General features: G+C 43.0%; 1 protein-coding gene across 3 annotated transcripts in view; it reads right to left on the bottom strand.

Annotated features, from left to right (window-relative positions):
• TPP2 (tripeptidyl peptidase 2) overlaps nucleotides 1-20,300 on the bottom strand; it is a 41,619-nt gene extending 21,319 nt beyond the window's left edge. Inside the window, exons 1-14 of one of the 3 annotated variants that reach the window (XM_081908146.1) lie at nucleotides 19,995-20,300; nucleotides 15,589-15,717; nucleotides 12,891-12,986; nucleotides 11,611-11,715; nucleotides 10,581-10,705; nucleotides 9,541-9,704; nucleotides 8,719-8,873; nucleotides 7,631-7,707; nucleotides 5,100-5,227; nucleotides 4,865-4,964; nucleotides 3,027-3,175; nucleotides 2,751-2,866; nucleotides 1,100-1,268; nucleotides 747-904 (exon numbers count right to left, since the gene is read on the bottom strand). In XM_081908146.1, coding sequence (XP_081764272.1) covers nucleotides 747-904; nucleotides 1,100-1,268; nucleotides 2,751-2,866; nucleotides 3,027-3,175; nucleotides 4,865-4,964; nucleotides 5,100-5,227; nucleotides 7,631-7,707; nucleotides 8,719-8,873; nucleotides 9,541-9,704; nucleotides 10,581-10,705; nucleotides 11,611-11,715; nucleotides 12,891-12,986; nucleotides 15,589-15,717; nucleotides 19,995-20,159 — 1,836 coding nt within the window. In that variant the 5' untranslated portion in view covers nucleotides 20,160-20,300. The remainder of the gene's footprint in view (nucleotides 1-746; nucleotides 905-1,099; nucleotides 1,269-2,750; nucleotides 2,867-3,026; nucleotides 3,176-4,864; nucleotides 4,965-5,099; nucleotides 5,228-7,630; nucleotides 7,708-8,718; nucleotides 8,874-9,540; nucleotides 9,705-10,580; nucleotides 10,706-11,610; nucleotides 11,716-12,890; nucleotides 12,987-15,588; nucleotides 15,718-19,994) is intronic. The other 2 variants (XM_081908144.1, XM_081908145.1) reach the window with 2 other exon arrangements.
• Nucleotides 20,301-21,757: the final 1,457 nt, after the last annotated feature.

Below are 21,757 nucleotides of genomic sequence, written 5' to 3'. Positions count from 1 at the left end.
GTGCTGGGGCTCTGCTTCAGCATCGGAGAGCCTTTCCGCCTCCTGGCTCTCTCCCTCTTCTCCACCCATCACTCCCTCCTCTGTCTCCCTCTGACTGTTCCCGCTCCTCAAAGGCATACCCTGGCAGTCCCGTGACATCACCCCGGCCTAAGGCTTGTTAGTTCAAACTTATTCACAATGCTTCTTGAACACTGTTCCTAAATTTTCCCCCTCTGCCCCAAATCTTATCTGCAGAGGACTGAAGGAATCACCTCTCTGAAACCCTACCTTTGCAAACAGCCCCTTGGAGCAATTCAAGCTGAACTTTGATACTGTCCTCTTGCCAGTGCAACAGGGGGTGGTTTGTGGAGGACGCCTGCTCCATCAAATGACTGTCAAGAGCCCAACCCAAACTGGTGGAAAGTTTACATCCCAAGACTAAAAAGGCCACTGAAGAGTAATTATATGGGACTTATAAGAAACATGTTATAGTTACGAGCACTAACTGAAATATGAACGGCCCATGGAAAAGGATAAATGAAAATAATGAAAGATAAAATGTTAAACAATTTTAAGTAAAGTAATTTACTTAAATTGCTGCAAGAAGAGGGGAGAAGGGAAACACGGCAAAAAAAACCCCCAAACCCACCAACCAACAGAGCAGGAAGTTAACTTTACATTAGTATTAAATTGTATTCGTTGGATGTAAATTCATTAATTTTTTTTGAAAACTAATAAAAAATAATTAGCCAAAAAAGAGACAATACCTCTGTATAGTGAACTCCTTCTCGCAGGCCACGAGGATCCACACGAATGTTAATATGTCTACATTGGTTCATGAGCTCCAGATGAGTAGGGCACTGAACCCAGGATGCGTTTGAAGTTAAAGCTAAATGAAGCTGGAGAGATATCCTGTCAGCGTTGTCTGGAAGAAGAATGTGCAAAGTTAAGGATTTTACTCCATCCATCTGAAGCTGTTTTAATTAGGAAGAAATTATAAACACAAGGGATTTCTAAATTTAAAAGTTTTCTTGTGATTTTACGGCAAACTTAAACATAAGCCCGTACTTTCCCCTTTGTCCAGCCGTGAAAATATTTAATATCGCTGCAAATTTCCTACCTGTGTTTTCAGGGAAGAAGGGCTCTATGCCGACACCATGGTCAGAAGGCACAGCTACCTGGGCAGGATCTCTGAGGTAGATTCCACGGTTGTTGCCAACAGTAATGGTGAAGCCTATGTTGTCAGCAAATGTTGAGTTCTGGATGAGGTAGTCATAGGCTTTATCAACCTATTGGGAGGGAGGGAGAGAAATCAAAAGGGAATTTACTGAAAATGTGGAAGCCCAAGAAAATCATATTTTTTTTTATTTATGACTTTCATGCCCATGTTGGCTTAAAAGTGGTAATTCAGCGCCCTTCGTAGCGTTTCCATGGGGCAAGGTGCTTTCCAGCTTGGAAGGAAAGCATGAAATGTCTTCAAAAGGTGCCACAGCCTTTCTAAACAAGAAAAAGCACCCAACAGTTCAAAGGCAAGGGGAAATGTTTTCAGTAAGTCAACTTCCCTGGGAGAGGCCCTTGCCCAAGAGAGACCCAGCAGCGAGAACACCTGGACACCCTATCAGAAAAGGGATGAAGATATTCCCTTTTAGGAGGACCTTCTCAGCTAAGCTGGCACTGCAAAAGATGTTTATACTTTATCGTGTGATCACTTTCCCCTATCTCTTTCAAATCTGGTTGGGTTTCAAATTATCATATTTTAAATAGTGTTTTTGTGGGTATTCAGCAGCATGCTCGTTCAAAAGCAGGATATAAGGATAAGCTGTAACACCATAGGCCAAACTGTGTGAGAAACACAGCAGACAGACAAACTTCCACAACAGGGGGTCTTTGCTAAGCCTGTGTTCAATGGGATTCACTCCCACTAAATGTGCATAGGATTGCAATCAAATAACTGGTAGCAAAACAACAATGAAAAGAGCAACAAATAAAACAGGTTATGAGGAAATAAAAGGAGCCATATAACACGGTAAGCTATCCACTTAAACAATACCTCAAGAACTGTCTCTCCCCATATGAACCTACCCGGCCCCCGAGATCATTTTCTGAGGCCCTCCTTTGTGTGCCTCCTCCTCGAGAGGTTCAGAGGGTGGCAACATGAGAATGGGCCTTCTCTGCAGTGGCTCCCTGTCTGTGGAATGCTTTCCCCAGGTAAGTTCACATGGCACCTTCATTATACACCTTTAGGCGCCAGGCAAAAATGTTCCTTTTTTACCAGGCCTTTGGTTAATCCAATTTACATCCTATGCCGTTTTAAAATATGTTTTTTTTTGGGGGGGGGGTACTGGGTTGTCGTTTTTATTTTATTATGTATTTTGTGGTTTTATATCTTCATTTTATTCCGTGAACCGCTCTGAGACCTGGGGGTATAAATTCAATAAATAAAAAATGTATATCAGGCATCGCCTTTTGCCTCAATAATTGTTTTCAAGCAATTGTTTTAGCACTTAGTTTGCAGCTTCAGTATTGTCTGGTAAGCCATTAGGTTTGAATGAGAGCCAACTGAAAACAAGGAAAAAATATAGGAAGTAGTTCAATAAAAACTAGGAGTTGTCTGGTACAGGAAAAGTTTTTTATGCTAAACCTCAAATACTGGAGTGGAACACCAGGGATACATTTGTTGATCAACAAATAGATTTGTTCTTCAGCTGACCTAAAAGACTGATGAGACAGTATTGATGACTATGTTTATTTGCACTCCAGCTTGTAATTACCTGAATAACACCATGTCCTTGGGCAAACACTTGTATGTTTTCCACCTTCACCGCAGTATTTTCCAGCGCTCTCCTGACTGAATGAACAGTGTAGCGCACATCATTAGCTTTAAGTCCTGTAACAGAGAAAAGGGGTGGGTAATTCATTGACAGCAATAAGAGAAATGCTCCTCACAAGTAAATCTTCATTATCAAATGAATTTCTTGCACATTATGAAACCCTCTTTTGCTTTAACCAAAATGAACCTTGCTTTAAGCAGTGGTGTTCCACATTACCTGATAGTACCAAGGCAATGCCACCACATGCGTTCGGTGAAGACATTGATGTGCCATTCATGAGCTGTGTCCCTCGTAATGTCCAGTTAGGGACAGAGGCAATAGCGCCTCCAGGTGCGCTGATGCTTACTCCCAGTGCTCCATCGGTACTGAAATTAATAGAAAATAGAGCAAAAATATAGTTAATACACTAACAACCCACCTGTTACTTCATAAGCCAGGCTTCCTCAGACTCGGCCCTCCAGATGTTTTTGGCCTACAACTCCCATGATCCCTAGCTAACAGGACGAGTGGTCCTGAGACTGTAGTCTCAAAACCTCTGGAGGGCCGAGTTTGAGGAAGCCTGTCATAAGCTGTTCAATTATTCCTCTTTTAGAGTCATAAACAGACGAAACCATGCAAAGTCCTCTTCTGACTCCCGTAAGAGAATCCTAAATACATGAATGCTAATCCATCAACATGCTGCATTAATATAGATGACGGCCTACCAAGCAGTGACTTACCATGGTGTGCATATGATCACTTGATATTGATCATCTATATTGTCCAGCAATGGGGAAAAAGGTCACCTATCTCCTCTCTCAGATTTTTTTATCCAATTTTTTAATCCACTTACAAGAGGATCTGTACACCTGGTAACACACACTTCATCTGAGCATACGGAGCTACTTTTGGTCTACATACATAGTCCAAATGTCCACTGACTGGCAAGAGGCTCTCTAGCATACAAGGCTGAGATCTTTTCTAAAGGTAAAGGGACCCTTGACCATTAGGTCCAGTCGTGACCGACTCTGGGGTTGCGGTGCTCATCTCTCTTTACTGGCCAAGGGAGCTGGCGTACAGCTTCCAGGTCATGTGGCCAGCATGACTAAGCTGCTTCTGGTGAACCAGAGCAGTGCACGGAAACGCCGTTTACCTTCCTGCCGGAGTGGTACTTATTGATCTACTTGCACTTTGATGTGCATTCGAACTGCTAGATGGCAGGAGCAGGGACCAAGCAACGGGAGCTCACCCCGTCGCGGGGATTCGAACCACCAACCTTCTGATTGGCAAGCCCTAGGCTCTGTGGTTTAACCCACAGCCACCTGCGTCCCTTGAGATATTTTCTAGTCACTGCTTATTGAGAACATTTAACTGGAGATTGAAGCCAGAATCTTATGCACTGGCCCTGCTCCTCAGCTACAGACACTCACTACTTGACAGGATGAAACAACTACTTTGCCAAGTTGTAAGCTTTTAATGTTTGATGTTTTGTTTTGTCCCTTTGCATTTTGTTGGAAGCTGCCCAGAGTGGCTGGGACAATCCGGTCTGATGGGTGGCGTACAAGAAATATTTCATTATTATTATTTATTATACTAAGCTACCACTTGGTAAATGGTTGCCTGCATCTACCCACTACCTTAAACCCTTTATCTCTTCATCCCACTCATCTCTCTTCTGGAATAATGTCTTTTCTCAAACACTTCTCTGAATAAAACCAATGAGGATTTGAATCTTTCTACTCACTAGGCTCTTGGCAAAGTATTAGAAATTTGAAAAAAGAAAAAAGGCCTGATCTTGCAACCGATAAATAAATTACACAAGGTTTCTTGGGCTGTGTTGCTTATTCTGCTCATGACCACCTTGCAGCATTTGACATGTCAAAGCTCAGCATCTATTTTTCACTACGATAAGCAGGAAGCTGCAAACCTATCTCAGGAGTCATTCCTATTACATCAACATAGGTCCCAGAGAGCAGCGAGGTTTTTTAAAAATCACATTTCCCCTTTACTTTCAGGCAGATTTTGTCAAATAATGTGACGCCTCATATGAGCTCATGAATCTATATATCACTTACCTAGGCCCTCGAGATGACCAAGTGTACTGATTTGCAGGAAGTTTCTCTCGCAAGGAATACTCAGCAACCATCATATCAGGTGATACGTAAGCACCAACACCTGGAATGTTATTTGGCAGATGAAGGGGTTGAGAATACAAGGTCTTTTCACCAAACCTATTCCCAGCCTCAATAAGATACTAGTTTCTTTCCATTCTCAGAATTGTTATGTAATTAGAAATATAGTAATACTTGCCAATCACACTAGATGTAGTTCCACCTGGACAACCAACTGTTGACAGGCAAGGACCATTGTTCCCAGCGCTTGAAACATAGATTACATTGTGTTTCCATACAGCTTCATTTATAATTTCACATATTCTCCTAGAAGAGTTGCAAGAAAGCAAAAAAAAAGGTTGAGCAGGTGCCCTTTCTGCCCCTGCTTGTGAAAAATGTTCATAGGCAGAGCTGGACAGTTTTCATTGAACTGATTCCTGTTTATTTATTTAAAAACATTCCTATACCACTTTATGATAAATGGAACCGCTAAGCGATTTACTCTCCAACGTCTCACACCACCAAAACAAACAAACTAACTAACAGACAAATAAAGAACCTATCCTCATGATGCTGACACAAAAACACTGCACATATGTGAAGCAAAAGAATGGAAAAATCATTTTTCTCCCCCCCCCCGTCTCTCCCCGATTCATTCCACCCGATGTCTATGACAGCAGCGTCTCACACTGAATGAATGTAAATGACCTATAGAAAGATCTCTATCAATTGAGAACAGAGACGTTGCGTGTACCCTTGTTATCTATAAATTCCTTCAATAAAAACCATTTAAACTTCAGCGGAAGATCTCTGCACGCTGCAACCTAAAGCCGTTTACTATCTGCAACATACTGCCCACTTCTTGACAGGGAATGCCACTTACGCAGCTCTGTGACATCACTGTATAGATGCAGAAAGGCCAGGGCTTCCAAGAGAAAGAGGGCCGTTTCAAGAAAAGCGGTAACGGATGAGCACCCTGCCTTATTAATCTAAAGCATTTGGGAATGTAGTCAAACAGACTGTGCCTCAGGTTGTCCGGAAAAACACACATAAAGGTGCCTCCCATCCCAAAATGCCTTGCTTAGAGTGTGGGAGTTGATCCAAAATTAAAGCTGTGGATCACTTGGCAAGAAAATGTTATAATGTCAAATTCTGCACTAGTGTGCGCTTTTCACTGGGTGCCACTTCTGCGCAAAAAAGCAAAAGCAAAAAATATTTTTAAAACCCTCCAAGTCACAGAGCAACTGTGTCCTCCTTCAACAGCCCTATGGGCAGACGCTTCAGACCTTCAGATGTTTTTCTACTAGAACCCCAAAGACCTACCAACCAGAGCTTGAAATACATGCACTTCGAATTAAAGAACAGGGTGCCTCTGAGCACCTGTTGAGCCTAGCAATTTCTAATTTAGGTGGAAAAATTGTCTGGTGGTTGCTATTCTTAAAAAAGAAAAGAGGAGCCAGAAGCATTTGCCAATTTACTGCACATCAGCCAGAGAGCAATCAACCAGTAATTCCCAATCTACATTCTGCCCATCCCTGCTGCAAGCAACAACCCTTTCACATACCGCCCTGCATGACCGCAATAACCCAACGCCCTCAGTTCCCTGTCTACCAGGTATCTGTAGGTGGCCAACATATCTGACTGGAAAATCTAGTACACTGTCCTCACCTGATAACTTCCTGTAGTGCCTCCCTTAAAAATTATGAGCTAGCACACTGTTTCTCAAACCTGAGTCTCCAGCTGTTGTTGGACTACAACCACCATCATCCGTAACCACTGGTCCTGCTAGCTAGGGATGATGGGAGTTGTAGTCCCATGAAAAGAGTGAGCCAGTAGTAAACCACTCTTAACAAGTTGGAGTTAACTCTTTATTAGCCAAAAGAGGATCTGCACAGGAGTGTCAGGCCTAATGAGCACAGCAACTCATCTCTGGCAAGTCTTTTCCCCATTGAAGCAGTTGCCAGGACCGAAGGTTCCCGTCTACCCACAGCTTCCTAAGTCCCTTCCTCTCCAGGGCTTTCCTGAGGCCATGCAAGATTCTGCCTGTGCGAAGCTAACTTTTCCTCTGCCCTTTTCATGCCTCTCCTGGTTCTGGGAGACCAGTGGGGAAAGGAGCTTGTTGAAGGAGGGAGAGACATTTCTACTTCTTCACTAGCCAGACTCATCTCTGCCTCTCGGGCTCCCTCCTCTCCTACTTCAGCTTCTGCCTGATTCTGGACTTCTCTCTGCCACAGACTCCCTTTACTCACCAAACCCTGTTACTTCTCCAGCTTCCGACACCTCCTCCCAGTCTTTTCCCGGTCCCCCCTTTGACCACTCATCAGTTGGGGCTTCCCCAGCTGGTTCTTCCCACCATTCCTCTGCGTCCAACCAGTCTGTGACATGGGAACCCAAGTTGGAGAAACACTAAGCTAGCAACTTAAGATTTATTTATTGAATTTATATTCCTCATTATATTACTCATGTAAAAACATGCTGATTCCCAGACTATCCACTGGCCAGATTTAGAAGACGATTGGGCCGGATCCAGCCCCCGGGCCTTAGTTTGCCTACCCATGTCCTAGGCAGTGAAAGCGGAATCGGCCAGTGATCTGGGGCACAACAAGACTCCCTTGAACCACGTGCAAATCAAGAGACACTCTGGTAGATGAAAGTTGAAAACCCGGCTCTAGGATACTGGAGCTGGCTACCCACGACGGAACAAAGGGTCGTAAAACGCAGTCTACTTACCCAGCATTTGGCCAGTGAGTTGCCTCTCCGTAGCTGTAGTTGACAAGGTCACACTTATATTTTATTATTTCTATCATCTGTTGAAGTTAAGAGAATTGCAACGCTTAAACCACAATGTATACTGCAGCACTGTCTGCTTGCACAATATTGCTAACTGGCATTTTTACTAGGATCACATACAACCTTTAAGAAGCAGATCCCTGTTTAGGGATGTTTTTAATATTTAATGCTGTATTGTTTTAACACTCGACTGGGAACTGTCTAGAGTGGCTGGGGAAACTCAGCCAGATGGGCGGGATATTATAATAATAATAATAATAATAATAATAATAATAATAAATAGGTTTATTATTATTACCCCCTTGATGATCCCATGGTGTGGGGACCCAAGCAAGGGTCTTTTTGGTGGCAGATCTGCCTTCTTACAAAGGTGTGTCTGACTCAGCATCTTTAAAGTTTTTGGTAGTTGGTTATGACACAGCTCTTTCAGCAGATGGCAGGAAGAGGAGACTTGATTAGATGAACGACTCCTCCTCGGTCAATGTGCAGGGTCATATTTTTCCACTAAGCTACTCCAGCAGCCTTTCGACCGAAGAATGGGGCAAAAATGCTTAATATAAATAGTGTGTGTGTGTGTGTGTGATCCTCAGGCAGCTTGTCTGAGGAGGATTTAATTGAAGCAGCTGGCTATCTCTTGTTTAAATTAAAATGTGTGTGACCTTTCACTCTTTGCCACTAGTGACCGCTCAGAATTATTTTTAGCCGATTGCTATGTACACTCATGCTAATCACTTGGCAGTGGTACTCTGAAAGCAAGTGTGCACTTCTTCATTTCCAAAGAACTACTGTTCCCTTGAAGTAAAGGAAAATTTCATGAACAACTGGAACAAAATTTAATGAACAAAATTCTTCCTGCGCTCCCCTCCAAAAACACATTGATACATGACATGTACTAGCATTGTCTGAGATAGCTGAGGTTTGAGTCTCACGCTGGGCAAGATTCCTGCATGGCAGGGAATTGGCCTAGATGATCCTTGCAAATCCTATGATTCTATAGTCTTCCATGTAACAACTCTGCCAATACTTACAGCTCTGATAAGGCCAGTGCCAGTTTCCATGGTGCTTAATCTCGTATCACCAATCTTAATTGCGAGAATTTGTGCACCAGGGGCCACCCCGTTACGATCTGGTTCATCTGGAAAATACCCAGCAGCTATGCTAGCAACATGTGTACCATGTGCTCCTGAAAGAATAAAGACAATGCACATTAAAAGAGCGGAACCACCTTTTTCATACAAGTTTGGGTATGCAGCTTTCCTTACCACCACTTACAAAGCCCTTTCAACGTGATCTTTGATATAACATTTAGCATAGCAACTGCACTGTGAAAAGCATTCCTGATAGCTGTTCTGCAAACGGGCTCCAAAGGTGGCAATAAAGGAATGTTCATCTTTCATAGACTACTTTGGTTCATGTGTGCAGCTATATAAATGCTCATGATTATTCATTCATGCATGCATTCATTTATTTTGAATTTATATACTGCCCTATACCCAGAGGTCTCAGGGCGGTTCACAGAAAATCATGAATGTGTAGTTCCATGTGTTAAGGGATGGTTGTGAAGGTTGTCCATGCAATGTGATAAACTGCAACCACATCAGTGGAGCTCTTCACTCAGGTATTGCATTGGAGTGATTAAAATATGCTCAGACTTTTTGTAGATCTGCGTGTGAGCACGTCTTACCACTTATGAAATGACCTTTGAAACTGAGTGTTAACACAACGGCTCCTCCCTTTTATCTTATCTAATTTATCTGAAACATTAGCCTTCCAAACAGAGCAAACTATACATTTAGAAAAGGAAGAAAATGAAGGACACTGAAGAATTGTTTCTGGATGATTAAGCTTACCTCCACTGGTGACAATCGAGAGCAAGTTCCCTTCATCATAGATATTGACAGAGTAATTCAACATCTCCGACGTGCCAAACGATCCAAATTCTTGACCTTCCTTGTAGTTGCGTAAAACTGTGCAGTTAGAAAAGTCACCAGTTTCACTTGAATCTATACAAGCTCTAGAGAAAAGAACATATACACACTTTGCAAGTTAACAGTTTTCTTGTACTGAACTATCCGAAAAGGGTAATTAATATCCTGCCATTACAATACATGCAATAGTTCCCAAGTTTATGAACCTGATTCCACAAATGAAAGAGTTAATCAGTTTAGGGCTTCCTGTTCAGCCACGCTGCCTGCACCAAAACACACTATTTAGGTTTTTTGTGCCTCACCGGTTGTACAGCAGCTCTAGGCAGGACTGAAGAGCAAATTCCCAAACTGCTTTATTTGTGAAAATAAACAAACATCCAACATACATCCTGTCACTTGGTAGTCGCCGTTCCAGCTGTGTACCTCAGTGGAAGAGATAAGGTGGCTCTCTCCATCCCCTCTGGTAAAAGATCAGCAACATCAGGCACCTTCTACGTGGAACTATTTTCACTCCAGCTAATTAATCTTAAAAATTGGCACCCAAGTAAGTGGTAGCAGTCCTGGGCAGCGTGGCATTTGGCCCAGTTAGTGGTCAGGCTTCAAAGAAGGGGTGACTAACCTGTGGCCCTCCTGATGTCATTAAGACTATACCATCCCCAACCACTGACTGAGCTGATGGTAACTGTAGTCCAATAACACCTCGAGGGCCCGCTTGCCCTAAATCTTCTATCCCCTCCTTGCCCTAAATCTTCTAACATTCTGTTTCACTGGATGGCTTTGAGTTCTGGTGTCATGAGAAAGGAAGAAAACACTTCTCTCTGTCCAAACGCCGTAAACGTTCCTTATCAGAGAGTGTCTCCATCCCATTAATCATTTTGGTTTCCCTCGGCTTCAAAATATCAGATAAGGTGAGCATAGTTAGGGACAATACGTATTTTAAGGGCATAAAAAAAAATAATTACCTCCAAGTTTCACCATCATGCCACACCAAGCAGTCATATACAGGGCCAGGATCACTGTATTTTTTCTCAAAAGAATTCAGCAACTCCACTTGACTCTGAAGCTCTTCCTTCATCAGTTTGCTTTCCTGAAAGATGAGAATGTGTCATAAAGTATGCTAACGCAATGATGCCCGGATTCAGCTGTGCCATGTGCGTATCACTCACTTCAGTGGGAGCTGAGGGCATAAATTACAAATGAAGATGCAGCCTGTTCATACTGAATGAGATCTTCGCTCCAATGTGCCCCCCCCCAATTTTCTGCAATCAGTTATATCTGAACAGATTGCTTACATACAGTTAGACCCAAATCACAGCTACATAAGCATATGCCATGCGCAACGGAGCATCATAGCCCAGAACAGAATGCAAAACCTCATCTGCACGACACAGTGCAGATGAAGCCTGCAGAGAAAGGTGGAAGTTAGGTAAAGGTAAATGGACCCTTGACCATTAGGTCCAGTCGTGACCGACTCTGGGGTTGCGGCGCTCATCTCGTTTTATTGGCCGAGGGAGCCGGCGTACAGCTTCTGGGTCATGTGGCCAGCATGACTAAGCCGCTTCTGGTGAACCAGAGCAGCGCACGGAAACGCTGTTTACCTTCCCGCCGGAGCGGTACCTATTTATCTACTTGCACTTCGACGTGCTTTCGGACTGCTAGGTTGGCAGGAGCAGGGACCGAGCAACGGGAGCTCACCTTCTGATTGGCAAGTCCTAGGCTCTGTGGTTTAACCCACAGCGCCACCCGCATCCCTGTGTGTATATTATTACAAAATGGATCACAGGGTCTTATGCAAGGGTGGCTGGACACAAACAGAATGGACTTCCACCCATGAAACAAGACACCCCTTTCTTCCTCCCTCTTCAAACTCCAAAATCTGTTCTAGAAGCTTGAGGGGGAACCTCCCTTTGTGTGACGCTCTGTTGTGTGAGTGGAAATCTGCTTGTCACACAGAACAATGTTTCTTAGGGGAGTTCGTTCTAAAATAGTAACCTGCGATGGAGAGCTGTGAGCAGCTTCGAACTCATCTTGTTTCCTGCAGGCTTCTGCGAGCACCAATCTGTGAACAGGATCCCAAAGCTTTTCCTTGCGTTCTTTCTGCAAGAGATGATATACTGAATTTTAACACTGACATCTTTTTATACTCAAATGAAAGAAAGGGTTTGTGCCAAAATGCCTGGCTTGCATGGCATGTTAAATCACATAGGGCAAGTACAAAACACACTTTGCGGGTTGAAACATACAGTGGTACCTCGGGTTGCAGACGCTTCAGGTTACAGATGCTTCAGGTTACAGACTCTGCTAACCCAGAAATAGTACCTCAGGTTCTATTTTACTTTACTGAACTTTACTTCAGGATGAGAACAGAAACCGTGTGCCAGTGGCGCAGCAGCAGCAGGAAGCCCCATTAGCTAAAGTGGTACCTCAGGTTAAGAACAGTTTCAGGTTAAGAACGGACCTCCAGAACGAATTAAGTTCTTAACCAGAGGTACCACTGTATTGACCAATCAGGAAGGAATAGGGGAAATCACAGCACAGAAGGCTAGGAGGCAGCATGAGAGTCTAACAGAGCAATCCTAACTCTGGGTGGGAAATATCAGGGAATGACACAGCAGAACAACTGGTGCTACATGCCCACCACTCATGCCTATTGGAGAAAAAGGGGGAGAGGCAAAACCATTCTTCCCTAGTTTGGGCTAGCAGAGCAAAGTGATGGAAATAAGGTCAACTAAAGATCCATTAAAACCCAGGCCAGATCAGCTACTTCCCCAGAATGATCTGTTTTGGGACTTTCTGCAGGCTACCTCCAGTGGGAATCTATCAACAGGTAGAGGCCAGGAGAGTTGTTTTGGGAGACTGTTGCCCTATGAAACCATCACCCAGCAAACTGGGGCTTTGGATTGTAACATAAGGATTATTCCACTGTTTTCAGGGTTTTAAATTTGTTTTAATGCTATTTTTAAATTTGTTTTATTCCAGCCTACTTCATTTTATTTGAACATTTGCTAAAAGAGCAACAATTTACCCCCCTTTTAAAATGGGCATGTTGTGATCTGCCAGGGAAATTCAGCATTTTATGTTTATGTTTCAGGCCAAACATAATTTCTATTATGCGCTACTTTCTTACTATGAAACTTTTGTTCTACAATGTTTGGGTGTGTAGATACAAATAAACCAATCTAATGCACTGTTGCTACTTTTGCAGCATAATTTGTAAAAAGAGAGCCTGTATACAAATTAAAGACTTTAAAAATGAAGATGCAAAGAATTACCTGTATTCTTTCCTTGAGAGCTTTGGGGTAGAAGTCATAACCATTTTTTAAGCCAATGTGATATGTTCCTGAAGGATTTACCCAGTCTGTTGGGATCTGAAAAAGGCAGAATTTAGGAATCTACATATTTTGTCCATTCTATCCACCTCAGTGATCATGCACAAAATATATACAATAAGAATGGTGAACCACTGAAACCTGTTCACAGCCAAATCCTATGCATAAGCCTATATACTGTATATCCAACTAAGTCTAATGCGTTCAATTGGGCTTACCCCGGGATGCATGCAAAGGACTTAAGAAATAAGATTAGTATTGTGCAACAAAATTCAAGGAATATTAATTAACGCATAGCCTATTCTCAGTTCTTTCACAATCAAATTTATATTCTCTGTTATACAGCTACAGGAATGCTTGTCTCTTTTATAGGTACATTGCTTTGGTCGCCCTGTATGACCATGGCCAGATTACTACAACGTGTTATATGTGGGGCTGCCTCTGATGATAGCTTGGAAACTTCAGCTGGTGCGGAATTAGGAGATCAGGTTGCTCACTGGTAAAAGACCGGTAATGCCAATCCTGCCCCCACTGCACTGGCTGCCAATCAGTTTCTGGGTCCAACTAAAAGTGCTGGTTTTGCTCTATAAAGCCCGAAACGGCTCAGTACCTCAAGGATGAACCTACCTGGACTCTGTGATCATCATCTGAGGCCCTTCTTTGGGTGCCTCCTCCAGATGAGGTTTGAACAAGAGCAACATGAGAACGGGCCTTTTCAGCAATGGCTCCCTATTTGTGGAATGCTCTCCCCAGTGAGGCCTGCCTGGAATCTTCATTATGTAGCTTTAAGCACCAGGCAAAAACATTCCTTTTCTTGCAGGCCTTTGGCTAACTAAGCAACCTATGGCCTTTTAAAGGTGGGGGGGAGGGGGAGGTAGTTTTTGTTTGTTACCATGGTATTCCCCCACCCCCGTTTTTATATTGTAAACCATTCAGTGATCCTCAGATGAAGGGTGGTATAGAATTTTAATAAATAATAATAATAATGCTATAAAAATCTGTTAAGTATATGTCTGAAGCTGTAGATTTTGGGTTGCATCAAACTAAGTTAAACTCAAACCCACTGGAATTAATGGACCTAAGTTAGTCATGTCCGCTACTTTCAATGGGCCTACTCTGGGTAGGGCTGATATGGGAGGTGATTCATAAGGTGATATCTAATTGTGTCACCCAGCTGACAGCAAGGGTTCCATCACAAAATGGGGAGAGAAGCAATTTTCATCTATTTCCCCTTCCCCTCTGTAGTCTTCCCAATCTGCTGCAGGGTGAGTAGCCTTCCACAGCAGACTGGGAGGCAGGGGGAATCACTTAAAATTAACCCCACCCTATTCTCCTGTTGGAAGCCTTGTCATCAGCTGAGTGACACCACCGGCTTTAACCCATTGACCTTCCATGTAAACATGCATAGCATCAGGTTGCAAAACTTGACAATGCCACCAGAGAAGTCTAAAGTGCATGACTACAGAGCACCCTTGAGTGTTACTGGCAAACATGAGGATATTCTCTTCATCTTAAGAGTTTACTACTCTGGTGTCAGTCAAACAAGGCCTTTGAAGACTCTAGGCCTCAACATAACAGCAAATTACCCAACAGGCTGGCCTTTTACTATGGAAGACAGTAAAGATGGGATGCAATGAATAAATAAATATGAGAAAGAGAACAATCCACAAAGCCTTAGCTTTTCTTGATGAACTGCAGTTTCTTGTGTCAAAGGGGGAAACTGCTCTTTTAAAAAGTAGCTTGTTTCTCTGGCAGTGGGAACAGTTCAGTGAAAACAGCAAGCAATATCTCAATGTACAAGGGTTCACTCCTGCCAGTCCCATTCTCTGGACTGCGACCACAGGACTGCACTGAATAAACAAGTAAATCACCAGGGCCAAGCTATCAAGGCTTGTAAAATCTTGAAGTGGGGATTTAGAACAGCTACAATGTCTTAAGAATCTGGCTCCCATGTAGACTCTGAAATCTTTCCACAAGCCTCAGTATAAATATCAAGTATCAACTTGCGTGTGCCGCATTCGGAGTGAGCCAATCTCTACGTATGCTGTTAATTTTCGGGAATTATTATAAACAGAAAAGTTCCATGGGCAGTTTACAACAGAATACAAAATCAAACATATGCAGCATACAAAAACAACAGAATTTAAAAGGCAAACAGTCCGGCTTGAGTCTAGATTCAATTAAAAAACGATTTGAAAAGAAAAGCTTTCAGCTGCTAGTTGAAAGCCAGTAAGGCGACAAGCAAGCACCCTAGGCAGGCTTGTTTCCCAACTGGTGGACTGTCACCGTGATGACCTATGACCACCTACTAAGAGGGGCAGCTGTAAAGCAAATTCTCTGGATGATTTCAGTGTACACTATAGAAGGCATTCCTTCAGACAGACAAGAACTAGGCCTTGTAGTCCCCCAATGCAATTTTTATAAATACGGTACTTAAGTACAATTAAATGTTAGGAGCGCAACTAGGACTTTCAAAGTGTTTTGAGATTACTGATCGTCCTGCTGTATATACAGCTGGAGAGTACTTTGCCTGTGGCTCAAATCTGTAACCTCCTGTCATATTTAAACAGAGTATCTTGGAGTTTTCAACCGAAGGATGACCCAGAAGTGGCCACCAACTTTAATTCAAAATAACCTTTACCTTCAGAGTTCTTCCTGAAAGACCAATGATTTCTCCATCTTTTGGTTCTACAACAGTTGAAGTGTTTACATCACCACTGCCTGTTGTATCTATTATGTCAATTATCTTAGGTTTCCCATCAGTTGTAATCTGAAAACAATAATAAAAAAATTAGGAGATACAAATAATTGCACTATAAATGCTCCATAGACACAGGAACTCATGGAAAAAAATGTATGTCCTACGCAGTGCAGGACATCTTCTGCTTGGTGTGGAACAAACTGTAAAGCAAAGTTATCTGCATTCATTTTTTAAAAATATATTATATTGTGAGCTGTGGCAGGATAGAATAACGACGTTCAAACAGTACAAATTTGATTTAAAAGAGCACAAACACAGTATGATAAACACATATTCAATAATGTGTTTTTCCAGATAACTGCAGCAAAATAAGAGTAATAGCTTCAACTTAATTAGCGTGAAGATTAAAAACAGGCAAAGGGAACGATCCCAAGCTCCCAAGAGGGCAACTGAGGGGATGCTGATCACTGTGTCTACCCTGCTGTTTCCCCAATGTATCCCCACAAAAGCAAACAAAAAATATGCCATCCCTGGAGATGGTGCAGCTATTTTCCCTCCCACTGCTGTCAACAGGAGGGAAAGTTTTCAATGGCTCAATGAGGGGCAGAGAGAAGGAAAATCTCTCCTGTACAACCAACCTTATGTCAGCTAGGGCTTTGGAAGAGGTTGTTTCTCTGCCACAGAAACTGCTCTGCGGGCTAACAGAAAGCCTGTCCTTTTTTATATAAAAAGGAGGCCATTCGAATGAAGGTAACATGAATGGATGATTGTCACAGATGGAACCCTTAAGAGGGCCTTTGGTGATGACCTCAGAAAGGAGACAAGTTCATATAATAGATTAAAATGGTATAAATGTATGGCCAGAAAACATTCAAAGATGGCACCCATAAAGTATTTATCCCTGGAATACCAATTAGGAATACTAAGATTGTCCAGTCGCACATCCATCTCAAAAGTGTTTCTTTTAAAAGAGAGAGAGAGAGAGATGGTTAGAGATAAGGATAAGGAGTGTGGGATGCAATAGGAAGTGATACAACACAGGGAGAAGCAGACAAACAGGATACTGTCACAAACAACAGCTGTATGGAAGGACATGTGGGTGGATGTGACAAGACAGGGGCAGATCTTAAGAGGAAATGATAAGATCACAAGGCAAAATACATTGCAGGAGCAAACATATAATTCCCCTATTTCAGAAGGACAGGAAATAATTCAGCCTTCGTGCCAAACCTCTCGGAGTCTGCAATTGATCACCCAATGTGAAGACCCTCCAGCACCTATACTGAAATAAGTACACATGAAGCAAGGGTGAGACTGGCTATGCTTACATTCACAATGGAGAGTCAGGAGCAGCGCCAACAATTCACGCAACAGCCAGCAGCTATCTCCCCCCCCCCCCCAATATTTAGAAGAAGCCAAACATCAAGAACCCAGCTATCAAAATTCTAGCAATGTTCCAGCCTGGATGGAAGATGGGCCACATCTCTCCATATGATACTACCTGGACCCTGTGACCATTTCCCCAGGGAAATCCGGCTGGCACCTTCATTATACACCTTTAAACGCCAGGCAAAAATGTTTCTTTTCAATCAGGCCTTTTGGATGATTAACATCCTACACCCTTTTAAATGTGTTTGTGGTGTGTGTGTGTGAACGTGTGTTAGTTCATTTTTATTATGTGTTTTGTGCTTTTATCTTACATTTTAATCTTGTAAACTGCTCTGAGATCGAGGAAGGGCAGTATACAAATTAAATAAATAGACAAATAAATAAATAACAGAAAGCAGCTGGAATCCCATAAGTTTTAGTTCTGAGGATGGCAACTGTTGTGCTTTTACTTCATGTTTCAATCCATCAGGAAACTGTTTTTCAACAAAGTTTCTCTTGAGTGTTCCTATACTAAGGAATGCAAACATGCAAGACTACCTTTCTCAATTAACTCAGATGCTTGATCTTATTCATGAACTGTGAGCAATTATAACACCCCAAACACAGCAACTATACTTTGAATAACTAGTTAACTGATGAAGAACAAGTTCTCCCAGAGGCAAAATTTAGCAATACAATTACATTAAGCTTAATTCCCTCCCACCCTCCCTAGTCATTCACGTCACGCTTCATAGCATCTCCAGAAGATTTCCAGAGCCTGTTTTCATCTCTCCAGTCTTGTGAGAAAAGCCAACCCAGTCAATTTACTCAGAAGCCATTTTAGTTCCATTAACTTTATGACAGGTCCAACTCTTGTCAAAAATGTGCATCCTTGCAAACAGTGTCAAAATGTTTTACCATTTAAGGAGGATAGAATTACTACTTACTAGAGAAAGGGATATTATCTCTAGTGAAGTGAAGTACCTACACTTACTTATAGAACAAAAGCCTTAGGGAGAATGTTGACTGTTATGCATTCAATATATGCTGGACAAGAAACATGCCTATCAGTGCTATTTGCTTCAAAAGAAAATATACCTGGATCTTGGGGGGGGGGGGGGAGAGACCAACCAAAGAACTTGATGTAAATTCATATGCTTGCTAGAAGGCTTACTTTTAAGCAGACTGGCTACATTTCTACTTGCAGTACTACTGTAAGAGACAATAGCCATAATTATGCACACAGTTAGCCACACTTAAATCAATAAGATTTAATTGTGCTTAAAATGGGGCAGCAGTGTGCCACTAGCTTTAATTTGATTTGAGAAGGGTAATAAACATTTAGCATGTGATGCACCCACACTTCAAACAAAATTAATGGCCTCCTTCCTCCTCCTGTCCATTAAAAATCAAGGTACTCCCTTGTGATTCAAATCTGATTATCAAAAAACTTGCTAGGTAAATATAATTAAAGTCAATAAACCTAAGCCAAATGCCTAGTATGGCATAACTGGTTTGCTTTTTTCCACCGTGAACAATTTATCACAGCAACCTACCATTAACCTACAAGCAACCTATCATTAACACGTATGGACAAATAATAAGTGTTACTTTTATTATTCCAACATGTACCGGTAATTGCTTTAAACCATAAATCAGAAACCTGTGGCTCTCCAGTTCTTGTTGGACTCAATTCCCATCAGTCCTAGTCAGTGTGACCAACCGCCAGTAATGATGTGAGTTTGAAGGACCACACCGTAAGTTGCTTAAACCATCTCTAATTTAAACACTGCACATGGGGCAAGTGCTTCTGAAATTTAACTCCTCTGACCTTTCGTAAATCTGTTCTACCTTGAATTTAACTATACTTAGGTGGCTTTCCTTGACCAATCGCAGTCAGAACTTGAAGAGGGCTATTTCTTCATTACATTTTGTACAACTCTATCTTAATAAAATCTCTCCTTTCTATAATGAACTACCACAATTCTGTATGAATAAGTTGCAGTGTGTTCTGAAGATTAGTAGTATTATTTAACCAAAAACAACAAAACCTGTAAGTAAGCAGAGACATGTGACAGCATCAATCGATGCATAATTTGGAACAAAGGCTCAGAGACAAAAGCACCGGAAAGAAGAACTAACATCTTTCAGCTTGGACATTTTCAATGCACCACAAGTTTCACTGTCATCTTCTGTACAACGCAAAAAGAAGGATGCTCTCCTGCAATATAAGACCACACGCATAGGCTCTCTTGTCAAGCCTGGTCCATAACCGCCTTGCCATCGTTTTTTTAACACACTCGCCCGCTTCAACTAACGCTTTCTATGCACAAGAACCGCTCTCCCTTTATCTTTGCCCTTTAAAAGGATTCCCTGCGAACATCTGCAAGCTACTCGCAACACAACAAGTCTGCCAAGCTTTAAAAATAATTGCCACGAGCCTAGGAGCAGCTGCAAGCCGTAGTGGCTATACGTGCACTTCGCGGAGACAGCGTGCCTCTGAATACAGCAAGATAAGGCTCTATTTTCCCACCGCCAACCTGCTTCCCAGAAGCATCTGGCTGGCCAGGGTGGGAAAAAGCATCTGCCCCAGCAGGACTCCTCTCATACCCTTTAAGGCTTTTCCCAGATGAATACACCTACCATTCTGTCACTTAAGTCTCATTAATTTTATAATGAAATGATTTTAGAATGTTTTATCATTTTACTGTTAGCCGCTCTGAGCCCGGCTTCTGCTGGGGAGGGCGGGATAAAAATAAAATTTCATTATTATTATTATGGGTGATTTCAAAATAATAATACCTATTTCCCAATATTTTCTGTTTTCCCTCCACAGCCACCCAAATCCCCACAACGGGGGTGCCTCAAATCTCCTCTTCCCAAATCTCTCTCTCCCCCCCCCCATCCCATAAGGGAGAGATGGGAGTCGCTTCTCTCACCGCTAGGCAACACTGCCCACCCCGCCCGTGCTGTCTTACCTGCATGCCTGGCGCTCCGGGGTCCACGCCCGTGTCTAGGACGGCCAGGAGCACTCCCCGCCCGTCATACTCCGGGTACCGGGACAGGAAGGAGGCAGCGCCGGTCTCTTTCTTGGGAAGGAGCCCTTGGAAAGGGTACTGCTCCTCACCGGCCGCCGCCGCCATGTTGGATGAGCAGAGAGAGAGAGAAAGCGAGAGACAGAGGAGGCGAGAGGAGAGTGACCGGGCACGCACGCGACGCCGGCGCCGGACCGGGTGACGTCACTGACTCGACGCGGGCCGGGCGTGAGGCTTCTGTTCGCGTCAGGCGCATGCGCTATGCCCCCCCCACTCCGGCCAATGAAAGCGCGGCTATCAGGTGCTGCATGCGCCCCGCAGAGGCTTATGTAGATTTTCGAGCCGGGGCGGGGCGGCAGCTGCGAGCCGGCGTGCAGCCACTCAAGTTGCAGCGCGAGGAGAACCCGCGGAGCCGATTGGTCCTCGCGCCGCGCCTATAGGGGAGGGAGAACGCGGCGCTTGATAATAGCGGCGAGCAGCGCCCGCCCTTCCCGCCTTTTGCCCTTTGATTGGCTCTGAGGCTTTATGTTGAAATTGGTTTTTAAACGCAGGAAACATGCAGCCCTAAAGCTCCGCCCTTCGCGGAATAGCATAAACATCGCAGGAAAACATTGCGCCGAAGTTGTAGCGCTGCGTCCAGTGAGAAGATGCAATAAAGGGATAATTACAGCTACCTCTTTGAAGGCGTCGGCATTTCTTTTTCTTTCTTTCTTTTTTCCAGCTAAAGCTTTTGACCTTTTTAGACCTTTTTTACCCCCCCTGAAAGAGCTACCCGTCCAAACTTTTCGTTTTCCACCACATGGATATCTGCAGATGCTCCAAAGCATCTCAAAATGAGCCACACTGGTGGGCAAAGAAACATTTAAACATTTCCGTATATAGTAGTAAGTATAGCATAGCATAGCATAGTATAGAAATTTTTATATACAGAATACACACACACATATGGGAAAGCCCAGCCAGATGGCCGGGGTTTAATTAATAAATTATTATTATTACTTCTTAATATATTGATATATATAAACATACAAACCTATATACATACAGTGGTACCTCGGGTTAAGAACTTAATTCATTCTGGACGTCCGTTCTTAACCTGAAGCACCACTTTAGCTTATGGGGCCTCCCACTGCTGCTGCGCCGCCGGAGCACGATTTCTGTTCTCACCCTGAAACAAAGTTCTTAACCCGAGGTACTATTTCTGGGTTAGCGGAGTCTGTAACCTAAAGCGTCTGTAACCCGAGATACCACTGTACAGTACTATTTCTCTAGAAAAAGAGGTGCCAGAACTCACCATGAACACCCCCTTGTTCTCGTATAATGGCAATGGCGCCCACCTGAGAGATACTAGAACTGAGTTCTGGCAAGTTCAGGCTAAAAAAATGCTGTGCACTTAGGGTTTCTGACGGCATCTTCTATTTTCTTCTTCTTCATGCCTCTCTCTTCCAGCAAGTTGTGGCTGAAATAAGGTGCTCTCTCTCTATCCAGAAACAGTATCTACTCCTCTCTTCAAGAGTGTTGGCTATTCTACAGTTCTCCACAACAAATGAGAGTATGTTTGTCTCAAATTAGACCAAATATGAATGAGATACCCGGCAAATGCAAGCTCACACCTTTTGTTGAGTTTACAAACAAGAAATGAACAGGCTTCATACTAAGCTTTTTATTTATTCTGGAGTCCTTGAGGAAGCAACCACAATTACAGT

Source organism: Podarcis melisellensis, assembly GCF_964234715.1.
Source record: "Podarcis melisellensis genome assembly, chromosome: 4".
NCBI lineage: Eukaryota > Metazoa > Chordata > Lepidosauria > Squamata > Lacertidae > Podarcis > Podarcis melisellensis.
Note: the sequence above shows the minus strand (reverse complement) of the source record. Positions and strands in the feature narration are given on the sequence as shown.